The 16528-nt window shown below is 41.6% G+C and overlaps 1 protein-coding gene across 1 annotated transcript; it reads right to left on the bottom strand.

Annotated features, from left to right (window-relative positions):
• Window positions 1-11274: 11274 nt before the first annotated feature.
• On the bottom strand, window positions 11275-15338 carry nptx1l (neuronal pentraxin 1 like). Its single transcript, XM_085784626.1, has 5 exons — window positions 14784-15338; window positions 14279-14486; window positions 13239-13483; window positions 12950-13129; window positions 11275-12492 (listed from the first exon to the last, which is right to left on the bottom strand). Exons 1-5 carry the CDS (start codon window positions 15225-15227, stop codon window positions 12271-12273), a joined length of 1299 nt encoding a protein of 432 aa, XP_085640752.1. The 5' UTR covers window positions 15228-15338; the 3' UTR covers window positions 11275-12270.
• Between the last annotated feature and the right edge of the window lie 1190 nt (window positions 15339-16528).

Below are 16528 nucleotides of genomic sequence, written 5' to 3'. Positions count from 1 at the left end.
AAAAAAAAAAAAAAAAACAGGTTGAGGACAGAGCGAGAGGAGGAGGAGCAAACAACAGGTCCAAATTCAGACTGATGATGACAGTGCAGGTTGCAGGGACAATGCAGGTTCAAGCGCTACAACCACAATGGTTGATTCAGTGGCCACTGTTACAGTACGTGAACATCACCTTACTGTGTTTGTCTTGCGGGCAATTTATAGTTGTTGCCAGGTCAGCACTGTTTGAGCTTGAAAGCTTTGTAACTGCACAGTGACAGAACACAGAACCGCCATAGTCTTATAGAGTGCGTCCTTCAACACTTCTTTTTCTATATTAAATGAGAGTAATCACTCAATATAGCAGAATAAAATGGTGTTCAAGTTCAGGATTGCCTGTAATATAGGGACAGAGGGACTCCTATTCATAAAAAAAGTGTGCAAGAGTGCAACCCAAACCATGTACCAGCAGAAACTAGTGGAAAAGTTACCCAACTTAAAAGCAATTAAAAAGCAACACCATTTGCATTAATCAATCTGATGATTCATCAAAGGGTTTGGGGCTATAACAACATACAAAACTCAATTCAACTCAATTAACTACACCATGTAGATCACAGTTTTATGACAGTCTGTACTGTGGTAATTATCATTTTGAAAATTGTCCACACTACCACTGGACAGCTACTTTGTATTTGAGTTGTGTTCCACTTTTGTCAAAATTATCATTACCCATTAAGGAGGAATTGAAGTCATTTCTTTCTCTGTAAGAGCCCCACCCTCCACAGTCATTTTTCTGCCTTGTTATTGTACACGGTTGCCCATAAAGTTGAAATAAAATATATATATATATATTTTTTTTATTCTTGATAAAGTGTATATCTTCCTAAAACTTTATTGATATATCTCTTCCAAACATATCAATGTGAAAATTAAACCTCAATTAACCATTATAATAGGATTAAAAAGAGGAATGTGTCTGAAAGCAAAATCATTTCAACTTTATGGGCAACCGTGTATTTGTATTGTAATTTGTTATTTCACCCAAAACAAAAGTCTTTGTGGTCACCCACATCACTGTGTCTGGTGGAGCAACATCATCCTCTGGGAAACTGGTCACATCCCACTAAGGTCAGCTTTAATATTCTCTCCATTTGTCAGGTTACAACAGACCTGATGGACTCCATCAGGTGTTTTCGATGCTTCTTCCTGTCTTGACAAATAGACAAGTCCCTTTGACCTTGGCTATTGTTGACATCCTGCCGACAGACTCCCAAAGTCTGTACCTAGGTTCTTAATAACCTGGTCATGTCACCCTCTGTAATATCCTTGAGACAGTGCACACTTGCATTGTGTCAGGATGAGGAGCAGGCTTGCAGCAGTGATGCTCTTGAGCTCTCTCCTTCCATCGTCTCTTTAGTGAAGCTCTGATCCACAGTTCCTCATTTGGTTTTTTTAATGCTCTTGTCGATTTTAGCCTTTTCTTCTTTCAGACTGAGCACGGCCAACATCTGCAGAAGTAACTTTTGTGTAAAACTCTCCCATTAAGTTAACAGTCCTCTGCTGCTGTTCTTCTCCCTCCTTTCATTTTCTCTGGCTCCCTTTCTTTTGCCACCTGTTTTCTTCTTCTTTCAGATTACTGGCACACTCCATCCCGACCTATTCCAGGTCTTTTTAAAATCTCAACATGTTATTATCTTCATACTTACCTACCCTGAACCCTTCACCTTCCTTCTTTCCCTCCTTTCCTTTCCCTTTTTCTCTTTCTGTTACTGATTCAATATATAAACATCTTTTAAAGCAAGGCCTAATCATTCTCAGAATATGCAGGACTTGATGAGTTGTTTTTTTCTGAAGGTTCAGCTATAGGACCAATTCAACAGTCACAAAAGAGCTCTATTTTAAATCCTTATTAATTAGATTCCTTTATCTATTCACTTGTTCTTGCCTTTCTGTTTCCATGCGAAAGACCTTTTCAAAAACATTTTTTAAGTGAGAAGTTTGCAGCCACGTATTAAACCTTGACATGTTCATTCTGTAGCAGCCCTCTCCACAGTGCTTCTCTTTGTAAATGCACCTTGCCATCACTGTGCTTTCAAACATGGAAGACAAAAGAGGTTATGCACTTGCTTTTATTGTACATACCAGAAATACATGACCTTCAGTTGTTTTGCAGGGAAAAATGGACTGTGACATTTTATGCTTTGAATACTGCAGCTATTACTGTAAGTGTAGACTAAAGTCAGGCTACCTTGACAGAAGTTTTATTTGTTCTCTATCGACTTCTTTTATTCACGCCTTCGTAAACACCCCAACAAAAATTCATCCTTTCCCTACTGAGGACTTCTTTCCCAGTTGAACAAGTCGTCAGCAGTTAACTGGTCCTGGCACCAAAAGTAGCCTGTGACGGAAACACACACTCTGGTCCATGAACACATATCTTTATTGGGACTTGTCACTGAAATAATGCACTCCCAAGTTCTTTACTTTAGATATTTCTAACCCTAAAAACTAAGTCTTAAACCTCAAACAGTCACAATTCAGTCAAAAGTAAAGCAGGCTCTTTGTTTTTAGGCCCCGCAAATACAGTTAAACAAAACCATTCACAAACACAGTTTACACAGCTGAGGAGCGCTACAACTTTTGTCAAGCATGTCAGCTGATTCCAAATGTAGGATTGCCAACCTAATCTCACATTATTATCAACTCTGCAGACAGACTGTACTGTGTCCTCCAATGCTACTTGCATAACTTTACTTTTCTTGGCAAATATCTGAGCTATGTACAAGCAACTGTTGACTTCCATCTTCTTTAGGTACAGTAGAACTTTGCTGCCTCATGGTGCACCTGCTCTGTCAGGTTAGGCGAGGACACCTGTGCTGCCTTCACCCCTGCTTGCCTCAGCACTGCTGCTACGCTTTCGCGATCACTCGCTCACACACACACACACACACACACACACACACACACACACACACACAGAGACGACCAACGCGCGCTGCTCTACCTGTGCGGCGTGTAGGTAAGGGACGGACGGCTCTGCAGTAGCTGTTTGTGATTGACCTGATTATGGAAAGCAGCCCCTGGCATCGCTCCCAGAGGGTGCAGGGATTGTGGCATCTTCATGAAAAATCTTCCTGTTGTGCCGGCTTCTGTCACAAGATGCCTGTGGATAAAGCTCAGCCGTGGCAGGCTGCCAAAAGGGAGAGTGTGAGAGGGAGAAGCAGAGAGGGGGGCTCTTTAAAGAAGGAAAGAGAGGGATAGAGGGAGATAGATGATGAACAGAGGACAGAATTACGCAGCATTTATGTCATCTCGGATTTATGGTAAATATTATTGATGTCAGAATATTGGTAATTACAGTCAGGGGATGTTGTTGGCAGGATCCGATATTTCTACACAATACGGCCTGCGTACATGTAACAAAGGGGACAAACAAGGCAGGAAATCCACCAATTCACAATGATAAAAACCAGAGTTCTTGTGACGCCAATTAAATCAATTAAAATGACAGCATTTAATGAAAGAGCAGCAGTTTTAAATCATGTGTACATTGTATCTATCATTGCATTGTTTAATTTTTTTCTTTTAAGAGGAGCGACTGCATCTATAGATAGGATATCCTAAAGGAAATCCAGTGTAAAATGCATAGATTTAACAATACATTATCAATACAAATACATTGAAATCAAGTCTCTGTATGTCTTGTTATCAGTGCTGGGCAAGTCAACACCTCCCATGAGTACTAATGAATACGTTTCAGCCATAATCTTAATTTAACACTTGTTATTGGACAGGAAAAAAAAGGAAAAGCAACGAGCGATGAGCTGCAGAGGGGGGGCGCCGAGCCAAAGGAAGGAAGGCCGCCAGGAAGTGTTGCGCCATTAATCTGCTCTGCCATCCCTTAGACAAGAGAAACTGTGCTCGGAGGAGATGTACTGACCACACAAGTTCAAACTCTCAAAGTTTTACCTTTGAATTGTAATAAGCACTTGCGGTGCTGTGGTGTCTTGGGTTTTGTGATAAATGCCGGCCAGGGACATGCACAGAAGTTTGGTGGTTGGCACTTTTTTAAAAGATGGCGGGCCAGGTTGTTTACTCTTATTATGTGGCTTCTTACACCAGGGTGCTGGATGTGGTGTCGGCGCTGGTCAGGGAACAGTGGACGAGCTCTTTACTCTTGGAAGGAAACTGAAGGAGGCATAAGAGATTGCTCATCAAGTCTACATGTGGATTTGGAGAAGGCTTATGTTTGTTGGGGCGCTGCAAAAGCATCAGCCTCCGAGGTTGTTACCCAGGCCACCTGCTCCTTGTATAATGTGAGTGAGAGCTGTTTCCACAACAAGGGTGTTTTTTTCTTCACATGTTCTCCTCTGCTGCTGAGGCCGTGTCTCATCAGTGGTCGTATTTGCAATTTTCACTGGAGCTGTCTCAACGTTCAGCTGAGGAGTGAGGGGGGGGGGGGATTGAGTTTCTGCTCTTTGATGTGCTGTAGTAGTTCTGTCGGTTTCACTGAACCATGAACTCCAGCACAAAATATTGATACAAAACAGCTTTAAGAGGCCAGTGTGCTTCAACAGATGTGCTTGTTGGATGGACAAATAGCTTTTAAAAAGCCTTCGCTCCCACACCTGTCTGATGTCAGACTGTGGACGTCTTCCAGGAGAGACTGTCTGAAAATGTTCACCTCTTACTTGAAGGGTATCGTCGTGTCTCACCTCTTTCTATGACAGCCGACTCATCACCCTCTCAGTCTCATAATGTGGCCGTTTGAAATGACATTTTCCAACAGCACTGTCAGGACGTTGCCTTTTATGAATACTTCTGCTCTTATAGACAAAGTGAAAATGCCAAAGAGATAACCACCCCCACCCTCAGTTTGATTGTAACCTCGACTTCCTTCTTTTATTTATTTATATTTTAGTGGGCCATTTGAGTCTCCCTCAGGTTCTGACTTTTGATATCATTTCTTTTTGACTTTGGTTTTAGTTGGCTTGATTACAAGCTCACACTTGTGATGACACTTCAATTAGTTTATAATGACTGCAAAGATTTGTAACACATTCAAGACACCAACCAGTTAATAATCTGGCCTTGAATATTTCGTCACACAGGCTTCAAGAGGACAAACAGTAATGTAATGTCCACAGCTTGTTGGGTGCGTTGAAATTATGAAAAATATAAACAAAATGTGTTTAGACTGAGTATCATACAAAAACACCTTCTTTGCAGTTGTGATGACGTGTCATAAAACATCTTAAGAGCCACCTCAGCACCTGTGGAATTCATAACACTGAATTTGCATCAGACACAAGGCTGTCTGTCAAACTGACAATGCTGCTCAGTACACATCCCAGTGTACACTGAAGATTCAGAATTGAGTGGCTAAAGCTTTTACACTTTAATCAGTCCGAAATAATCCCTCCCCCTGAGATGTAATTAGATACCTACTCATCTGGCAAACACTTCAAGGAAGCATTAAAGAAAATGTATAATTTTTGTCATGACATTTCCCTCATTGAAGGATTTCTTCTTTAAACATACCATATACTTGTATTGAGCCTTGTTGGGCGACACTCTGGAAGGGGATTTCCCATGTCAGGGGGAAATCAATTATTCAGTTTTTGGCATGGAGAGTTGAGCATCACACTGACAGCAGCAGAAGTAGCTCTGAGATTTAAGGACAAGTGTGGATGCATGTGTGTCTCATGTATATTCTATTTCATCATACCAACCAAACTCCTCTCATCTCCCTGCCAAACCACCACTGTAGTACCAGTTTCCTCAAGCACTATACTTAGATCTTCAAGTATCTCTGTACATAACTTGAGTATTACTTCCATTGTGAACACATGACTTTTATACCACTACATTTAAAAAGACTAGTACTTTTTTACTTTGAAGCAGAACTGTTAGTCTCAGGAATTCATTTTATTTTCTTAAAGTGTGATGGACCATACACAGCCAACTGCTACACTGTCAGTCATGTGCTGCTGCATGTTTGAACAGCTCAGTTTGAGCTTGGCAGTGGTCGTACAGCAGCTACTAGATAAATATGAGGCAGAAGATTCTCCAAGTCTGAACAGTTAACATTTAAACACAGATTACTTTTATTTCAAATGTCATCAGTAGCTACTGAAACTTGCTGCCCGAATTTGGATAGCATATTGAGTTTTAAAATGTTTAGTTCCACATAAACAAATTGTAGTGGGCTGTCATTTTGTTGATTCAAATGTTCATATAGCCTACCAGCTTTGTGTTTATAGGTTTTTTTTTTTTCAGTCAGTTGTTTCAGAGTCATTAGGCATTAGGATTTGTAAATGTGGAACAACACAACAATGTGCTGACAGGGAAAAAATACTTTTGAGAACTTAAGTATCTTTAAAAGCAAGTACTAAAAAAAAAGTGAACAACTCTCATTTGTGCTGGAGTGTATTTGATGAAAAGTATCTACTTCAAGTTGAGTAGCCTACTTCAGCTGTGTACTTTGTCCACCTCTGGCAGCTGTACAGCAGGTCAAATCTTTGGTGTGAGATTTAGGTGGAGCATTAAGATATTACTCATAACACCTCTGAGGTGAAAGGCGGATCAGAAGACCTATATGATGGATTGTATTCAAGCCAGCATCTTATACGTCTTATTCCCCTCACTGTGCTCTCTGAACCATCAATTGTTAAAAATAAAAAACAGCCTCAGCATTTTTGCAGCGAGCTGCATATGATCTAATAAAAGGGTATGGTTTACCCAAATGATGTGCTCAAGCCCCCAGTTTTCTTGTTTGTGCAGATAATCTCTTTGCCATTAAAAATGCATTTCTCTGAACAACATTTATCAACAGATTGCCAGTGCCACCAATATTATATTTTATTCCCAGCAAAAAACAGTTCTTAGTCAGCATCAGTGGGACAGCTAGATTTCTCTCACGCCCACGTAGAGTTTTCGTTTGTTTTTCCGTTCACTCATCATGAATTTTTCATCACCTTCTTGATGAGACATTTCATGTGTTTGCCTTATAAAGCAAACTTTGGGTAGGGGATATTTTTCCCTCAGTCCCATTGCTACAATGGCTTTTGAATACACGTTGCAGGGTCTCTGGGTGACTTATGGGCTGTTTTCCTCCTGCTCTGTGAGAGGCCTTTAAATATTCAGAGCTGTTAAGGAGCTCTAAACTTGGACTAAACTTGCTGCTAGTTATTTCTCACAAGAGCAGCTCACACATTTAGCATTACATTCCTATGACATTGAGAGAGTCACGATGGATGTAAAAAAAAAAATAAAAAAATCAAAGAAACAGAGCCACAGATATTGTCAGGAAATGGGTGTGTTTTGCTGGTAGTGACTAATGTAGCCTCGGGCTACTGGCTTCAAGCAGCGATGAGGAGTGGGCTACAGAGATCTGGGAATCTCACTTCCTTCCAAACTCACACCCCCAGATGTTTTCCAGCTTTATACTTGTAGCCGTCGGAAACCAACCGTGCTGCTTAAAGTGATATCATTTGACGCAGTTTATTAGATTTGGCTCAATTCCCTCTGGAGTAACTTATAAGTCTTAACACTACTTTTGTCACACATGCAGTTGTGTCCCGAGGAGGGGTAAACAAAGCTGCTTCATGTGTAAAACCGTGTGTTTTTTATTCCAAAGGTTTTTGTAGATCAAGAATGAAATATTGTATACTTTTTCCCTGACTTTTCAAATAGTTCTACCATGAAGCTGACTAGTGAAGTACCTCTATAACTGTTGGATTGATTTATTCTATTAAGCAGATGTTAGTGTGCTTATAGCAAATTAAATTCAGTTGGTGAAATTTCATACTTGCTGAAGACCCAAGAGGTGCTTACCTGACTAGACTCTTAGTCACCTTGTGCAGGACTGGGATCTCATGATGACCTTGCTAATGCTAATTTATTTTTTCTGTATGTGAACAGAAATGATTACTGATTTGTGTTTGTGAAAGCAAAAATGTAAAACAATAGTTGGATACAATCCACCTCAAAAATGGGACTGACTTTGACTTGTTATCCAGAAATGTTGAACCCAGCCCCAAAACATTTAATGAATACTTGCTCCCATGACATGCAGTTAATACATTGTCTTCTGAATGAGGTCAAGGCTTCATAATCCACTTTGTCTCTGCATCAAAATAGAAAATTCTCATATCTCATATAAAATAGCTCATTTCTGTCTTTGTTGCCTTCATTTAATTTCAATTCAATATGTTTTTTATTTGTGTAGCTCCAAATCATAACGTACATCATTTCAAGACTCTTAACAATGTGAAAGTTCCCACAAAGAGCAAGCACTTAGCGACAGTGTGGAGAAAAACTTCCTTTTTTCAACGACAGTAACATACACACACACTTTCCTTTTGTATAATTAAGTCAGATGTGATTAATTTTGCTACACAGGCAGAGTGAAATAAGGGCAGCCAGATGTAATGGAAACATTTTTTTTACCTCATATTAGACCTTTCCTCTTGGCCAATCTGAATCAGAGTGCATACAGACACAAACCAATTATGGCTCAGGAAACCTGGGGAGAGGTCAACAGGCTGGCTATTATCTGGCTGTGCCAAAAATATACCTGACAAGATCTGGGCCAAGATTTAGGTCAAGAAAAAAAAAGACCAGATTCGGACAAATGCGGTCTGTAGGTCAATGGGGTCGGATGGATGTGGATGAGGATGTGGAAGTCGATTTCTAACGAAGCCTCTGGTGGCCACTCAGGAGGAAATTATACTGTGTATGTGTGTGCCTGCCTATACATGTCTGTGTGTATGTGCCGTGCCGTGTGTTTCTGAGTGACTTTTTGGTTCTCCACAGAAAAGGATTTGCACTGAAATGCAACCCCAGATGTGTCACAGTAGCTGTCTGTAATGGCTGTGTGAATGCTACGAGCTGTAGTTAGTCCAGCGTCTTGGGGAAAGAATATTGACGTGAAGAGACACCCTTCTCTCTCAAAGGGAAAGAATGGAAACCAATTTGTGGGACACATGACCCAACTGTGGTGGGTCCAAACACAACCTCACTAACAACAGTAGGGAGGACCTTCAGACCCTGCATCCTCAGCAAGGAGTGTCAGCCGTGATTCATTGGCTGAGAAACTGTATGGATTGAGACGTATGACCTCAGTGGCAACCTTTTGTTTGACAGCTGTGTTTACAATACAGTGTGTGTAATTAAAGTCTAGGTATTGATATTTCTTGGCTCCTTAGCAGACGTGGTTTCTCTCTGGTGGAGCTGCTGTTGTCTTTAGTTGACACCTGCAGAAGTTTTCTTGAATTTACCCACCTTTATTGGTTAACAAGGTTTTTTTGTTTGCCATTGTTTAATGGTTGTTATTAAATGCAGCCTTATGGTAAGACAGAAAAACATACCCTATTAACGGAAAGAGAAAACTAAATTATTTTTACCCAATCATCATGCTGATGCTATCTTCTTGAAATGAGTACTGTATTCCAAACCTTTACTATGAGACTTGAAATTTAGCTTGTGACCCATTTTTCTTGATAATCTTTGAGATGTTTCCATGGCTCCATATTCATCCACCTGGGGTAAAGTTGGTTGAAAGGCACCAATAAAGGTTTCACAGCTGACGATGCATACTAGAACACAGTCCAAATTGTGAGGAGGAAGTAGCCGCCTGCAGAGCTCGGATATAGTGTGTAGTGTGTTGAGGCTCAGATCTGAGGAAGCATTCAAAGGATTCTTCTGCTGCATTGAAGGTTCCCAAGAGCACAGTGGCCTCCATAATTATTATGCAAGAAATATGGAACAACTAGGACTCTATCTAGAGCTGGCAGCTCATCTATACTCAGTATCCAGCAGAAATGATCTTGATAAGAGAGGTGATCAAGAACCTGATGGTCCCTCTGGCTGAGCTTCAGATATCCTGTTTGGAAATGGGAGACACTCACAGAAAAGAAATGGGAAGAACTTGAGCTACAGTAAATTACAAGTAGCAAAAGGTTCAATTATTTATGATATCTCAGTTTTTCCTTTGCACAAATTTCTAAAATTCTGGTTTCGCTTTGCCATTACAAGGTATTGAATGTAGACTAATGAGAGGGAAATTATTTCTTTATTTTGACCTGAGGCCATAGCAACAACAAAAAAAAGGTTGAAAATGGAGTTGATCACTTTCTGAATGTACTGTCTATGGTGAAGACTTGTGGAAAACAAAACCACCCAACAACGCATTATGCTATCTACTGGCCTTAATAATGTTAAACTAGATTTTGTGAAATTTACTGTAGATATGTTTTGTACTCCTTTACACATCTGAATCAGGTTTCTTCATATCCCGTCTCAGGGTTACTGCTCAGTTTTTGGATCACAGAGCTCATCACTTCAAAGTGATGAAGACACCTTTTTGCCTTTTTGTGGTATTTTGTTTGAGGTCATTAAACCTTGCATTTGTTCAGTCCCGTTGTTTTTGCATGCATGTTTTAATTCTGTTGCCATCACAGATCCAGCGACTCCAACCTGCTAGCCATCCCCACTCACCTGTTCCCCATTCTTTCATCAGCTCACTAGGATATATACCAATTTCCTTCCTCTCTGCCTTCCCCAGATTGCCTTTGTCCCATGTGCCTAAGCTTTCCAGTGCTCTGTTCTCTGCCTGCCTGTTTTGATCCTGATCATGTTTTTTTTTGGGATGCTTCCCTCCGCCTGACTCTTCTTATGTTGTCTGCTTGAATCTTTGTATCCTTGTTTATCCTCTTTTACTTTCACATCTGCTTCCTGAGTCATGCTCTTTGGTCTCTTTTCTGACAACAGTGACAGGTTGGTTTGAAAATCCCATTGTACTGTTGGTAGACACGCGTAGTCTCACCAGAAAGAGTGCTTTGGTTTTTGTGGACTGCAGTAATTTTGTAGCTTTGTATCAGCCAGATGATAGTTACACCATGCCTACAACTATATTGACTCCTGTAGAGGCCATTGAACAGACCACTTTTCAAGCCAAAGATCTGCAGTTCCAAGCTTCTACATTTTGAGTCTTATGTTATCGTAGACTGAAGAGCTTTAGGTTTCACTATGTTCTCTGGACAAACAGTTCAAAAACCTAAACAAAACATGTTGCTGAAATTTGGTTGCACTCTTGGCTTATTGTACACAATTTCATATAATTCATGTTAAGTAAGTAAAAGTTTTGGGTGGTGTGATCTCTAAAGTAAAATCGTAGTTATACGTGTTATATAATCATATTTCATCAGATCCATATCATGATGAGTGTGCAAAATTTCAGATCTCTTGGAAATTCCTTTCTCATGGCAATGAATGAATGTAAGTTTACACTTGTTTATGATTCAAGTATCACAATTTATTACAAAAACTAGAACTTTCTTTTTTCATCTGTTGGTGTTGCCATGCTTTAAGCATATAACAATACAGTATAAAATCTCAACCTAAAAGTAGGAAGGTAAAAGCAAAGATCATAGATGCTGACGCAGCATTTACAGAAGTTAAGACATGCTGTTACTGTACAGAGAACATTCCCATTGACGTACAAACATCTGCAAAATGCGCCATTGCCATCAATGAATTGCATTTCACGCTGAACGATCCAACCCAACCAACCTCATTCAAAGTGTTAACAGGAAACACCTCTTCTGAAAGAAATTTACAGAAAATAAACACAAACACTCTGCAAATCATAATGAATGTGCTGAGATTTTTTTCAACAGCCCAAGGCACTCAGGCTCAAATGTTGGCAATAAATACGTCATTCTTTACACAAAATCACGTCAAGCAGGTGGTGGTAGAGAAAGAAGAGTGAGAGAGAAACAATGCCGTCTTTTCCATAACCTCTCGAAGAGCACGTTCCTTTTTTAAATTAGTCCCCCTTGTCCTTTTTCACAGTGAAAATCCCTGGCAGTCGAGACAGAAAAGACGTTTGAAGAAGTCAGTCATTTTGTTATAGTGTGACATCTGTTCACTAAAAACTACATGACCTCCTACTTTACTTTTGATGCTTGGCCCGTCGGTTTTGCTCTCCGAGAACCTCCTGTGCTCTCCGGGAGTGGCATCAGATGCTTTTTCAAATGAAACCACAAGTAGGCCTGACGTGCACTGGAGCGCCACAGGACGGCCACAGAAGTGTCCCCTTCCACCGAGCTGTCCCTCATGAGAATCTGGTAAAAATCTATCGAGGTGTCCACAAATTATGTTTTCAAATATCTAAAACGACTCCAGATGCTATTTACTGAAACGCCTCGCCTCCTGATCTTTATAGTTTACCGATGCTGTGACAACAGTGGCTTCAACGACCGCATTGATCTCCTCTTCCCTGCGAGTTCAGTTGAGCTGGCGACAAGCTTCAAATGTCCACTTCGAGGCACCTCCGTAAATGTCAAGGCTCGTCTCCATCCATGCAAAAACGTTGCCCACTTGCGCTTTGCTGCTGCAAGTTGCCAGATTATAAATCTCTCCGACAGATAGTTTCCGATCCCAGATGTGAAAATTCGCCAGGTCCCCGACAAAAGCTTGTGTGGCGTCAAACCCTCCTCCGAGTGTGTCCTGTGGTAAAGACAAATGGATTTAATCAAGGATGACATCTTTTTTTCCCCTTCGGGCTGCTTCATGCAAAGAACAGAATTGCCACTTGGATTATCTGGAATCTTTTTTGGAATGATTAAAGTGATTTAGGAATATTCATCTTATCTTCTGGGATTCTTGATTAGTCGCAGTTAAAGATCTAATCACTCTATTAAATCCATAATGTGAATTCCAGCAAAGGGTAGATTAGAAAATTGAATTCAGATATTTTAATGCTATATTAAAATGTAAAACGACTCTAGCTTGTCAGCTGGTTTTTCTGTATCATGATATAAAGCTCTTATAAATTTTACGAAGTGACATAATGTTATTGCCAGCTCCAGCCCTAATATCCTGTTTTATCATAGATGAAAGTGAGAGAAATACACTTTGAAGGTTCATTTCTTCTTCTGAGACAGATGTGTGCTGCTGTGATTACCTGCTCTTGACCCAGGATCAGCAGGCCCTGTGGTTTGATAGGGTGATATGGAGCCAGATTCTCTCCACTCCCTCTCTTGACACCATCTTGGAAAGCTTCCCAAACACCATCCCGAGTTGTCCAGGTCACACAGATGTGATGCCACTTCCCGTCATTAATCAGAAATGGCAGCTTTGCAACCTTTTGAATGGGTTTTTAAAAGGCAGAGGCTCGATGTGAATATTTGCTTTCAGATAACACTTTGATATCAATACATGGCCACATATCCAGGCGGTTCCTTCAGACCTACCTTGTCATTTATCAGAATCTCCATCGGGTTGTTTCCCCACTCTATGAGGACCAGCTCGTTGGCTTGACCAGGAACTGCGTATGAGAAAGGTGTGCCCACTCCGGGGGACGCGTTGGATTTGAGCCACATGCACACGGTGAGGGCGTACATCTCCGGCAAACTCTTCTTGACTTTAGCGTACATGTAGTTGGTTCTCAGAGGGAAGGTGAGCTGGAATTTATCCAGGGGCCTGTTTTCTCTTTGACCTGTGGGGAGGGGGGGAAACACACACACCACTTGATTTTTGGAGACTTTTTTTGTTTGTTTTTCATCTTATTAAACATAAATATGCTCTTCCATGCACACATCATTGGGATTTACATAGGAATTATACGTTACACAACAAATCCACGACCGTGACGCTCCAGATTTGCTTTAATCTCCTTTGATAAACCCACCACAGGAATAACCGTGACGTTATTAACCTTCATCTCTGATTTTCTTCCCTATCTATAGACCTTTTTTTGTTTTTTTATTTTTATTTTTTTTATACTACCGCACTCGCCGTGTGCTCCGTGGCGTCAGAGCTCAGCTGTCCCAGAGCGAGAGCGCACCGCGGTTTGAAGTTCTCAAATGGCTCGCGGCTCAACCGGAAGGACGGGTCGTTCAATTGCACGTTTGAAACGGTTTAGTGTGCATGAATTAGAGCAGGAAAGCAGCATGTGCGGCTCAGTTCTGCGCGGATAAGTAAACATTAAATCGACAGCCGAGGTCATCAAATCCCGTTGTGCCAAATTGGATATGCAAACACTGATTCTTTTTTCATTTTCCAACCCTCATATCCAATCGTTTGCTGCACTCTGGCGATCTGATATCTCCTCTGGATCACCGCCGTGCTGATAGAAATCGCTCCTCAGCCTCCCCTCCATCGCTATACACACTTAAAGCAGCACACACACACACACACACACACACACACACACACACACACACCCTCCCTCTTTCCCCACGGATCTCCTTTACTCTCTTCGCTCGGAAGCCCATAATCTTTGCACACCCACCTTTCTCCAGGTCGGTGATCCTCTGGTGTAGAGATGTGAGGGTGGATTCCACTCTCCCACGCTGCTCTGTCTCATTCCTCAGTCCGGGCTTTCCTTCCTCGATGCTGTTCACCCGGGACAACACCTGCTTCTCCAAGTCGTCGATTTTACTTTGGAGCAGGTCTTTGAGGCTGTTCGCCTGCACCGAGTTGTTACTTCTGCTGAATTGCTGCCAAGGGAGGAAATAAAACAATTTAGCTCAGTGTGTATAACAATAATAATAATTTAGAGTGGGTCTAGGTTTATTCTGGAAACATAGAACTTTTATTTGGAGAATTATTGCAACTGGATATAAAACTTAATTAGCATATTTCGTTTTTCCTCTGCCACAGTTACCTAAGATGTTCTCACTAAAAGGTACACGACTTAACAAAAGTGTATTTTGCATGTCGGTGGACTGAGCTTTGCGCACGGTCACCAAAGTGTTGAAAATGTCCTCAGCAGAACAGCAGCAGCAGCAGCCTACCTCCAGATTCTCTAGTCTCTGCTTCAGTGACTGTAAAGTCTGTGATAGTTGCGTCAAAGTGTCCGCGGGGCCCCTCGATACATCCCCCATTGTGTTTTTGGTCCCAGCTTCTTTCTTCCTGCCCCCGGCCCGCGCGTCTCCGGGCTCGGCGCCGCTCTGGCTCTCGCACCGCGCCAACTTTGAGGTGAGTTCTCTGATGGTCTCCTTTTGGTTCATGATGGTCTCTTTCTGCTGCAAAACCGTCTCCCGCAGCTGCATCACCGTGGTCTTCAGGTCCTCTCCTGGCACGCTGTTCTGCAAGGTGGCTGCGCATATGTCCATATCCTTGGGTACGGACGTGCAGATGAACTGCGTCTGTCCGCCAAAGTCTTGGGAAGAACTCTCCAAAAACAGACAGGAACATAGAAAAAGTCTCCAGCAGATCGCTCTCCTCGTGGCCCGCATCTTGGCGTCTGTGCTGGCTTGTTTTTTGTTTTTTTTTCCTGTGTGTGCGTGGCTGAGTGAGCCGCAGTGACTTCGCGCCCTCGTTCCCCCTTGTTTTTACTCGCAGTCCGTGGAAGCGCAGCCGTTTATATAGAGCCAGCCCGGTTCTGCGCAGAGCAGGTTCACTGCATCACTACGGGAGGGGAGGGAATCGCTCTGTCCCTGTTTTAATCTGCTCCAGAAGCAGCGTCACATTCAAGAGCCGAAACCCATTTTTGCTTTCAGGCTTCACACACGTTAAATCTTTCATCACTTCGACTATTTGTCATTTCTCGCTCTTTATTATTCATCTGGAAAACGCGGATTTGTAGGCGACGAAGAGGGGTTTGCTTGCGTGGCGGGGTGCCAAGAGAGCGAGCTGTGTTTGTTTTGTTTTGCGCACATTGAGAACTCACTCTCTCTCTCACACATACGCACACACACACACACACAGAGTTGGTGGATGCAGATCAGAAGTTGCAGCAGTTTGTGGTCCCGGCTGATTCAGCACCAAGGACAGCTCTGACCACGTCACAGTATCACAGAGCAGCGACTGGAGGCGCTGCTTACTTCTCTGTTGTTGTTGTTGTTGTTGTTATACTTTTATCGCTGTTCAACTCAGTTCGACTTCATTTTAAGCAGCATAGATTATTTTCCAAGTCAGACTCACCTGGTTCGTACCTATCACACGCCCCCAAACACACACATTCACATTCACATGGACACACCTTGTTCCCACAGGGCCCCTCTTGGTGGTCTCCACATAACTGTTACAATCATCTCAATAATTCACTTATACTTAAATGATATTTTGTCCCTAAAAGCAATTTAACTTATCTATAATTCAGGAAGGACAACTTTTTAATTTTTTTCTCTAGTTTGTGTTGCCCACTCGGCTCTTATTTATTCAGTCAATGTTGAAAATAAAATGAAAACATTTTGAATAAGTCATGAAAACACATTGCTCCCAGATTAAAATTGATTTCTTTGGAAAGATGAAGTACACAACATGAGAGGCAAAAGTCTGCAAAGATATGAAGTAAAGGAGGTTAGATCGATCATGATACCTGGTCCCTTCTAGCTGCAGGTGACCTCTGCAGGCCACATGTTAAGGATATAAAGGATGAAATGGTTTTATGGGAAGGAGGGCCTCACTGGGCCTCACTGTACCAAGAACATCATGATGCAATACTGTAAATATATCCTGCAGTCAGTTGGTAATCATTATAAACAACTAAATGGTGCGTTTTACTCTTAAACAGAATCACACTCTCAAATATTTC

Source organism: Trachurus japonicus, chromosome 8, assembly GCF_045865225.1.
Source record: "Trachurus japonicus isolate A0001 chromosome 8, Traja_1.0".
NCBI lineage: Eukaryota > Metazoa > Chordata > Actinopteri > Carangiformes > Carangidae > Trachurus > Trachurus japonicus.
Note: the sequence above shows the minus strand (reverse complement) of the source record. Positions and strands in the feature narration are given on the sequence as shown.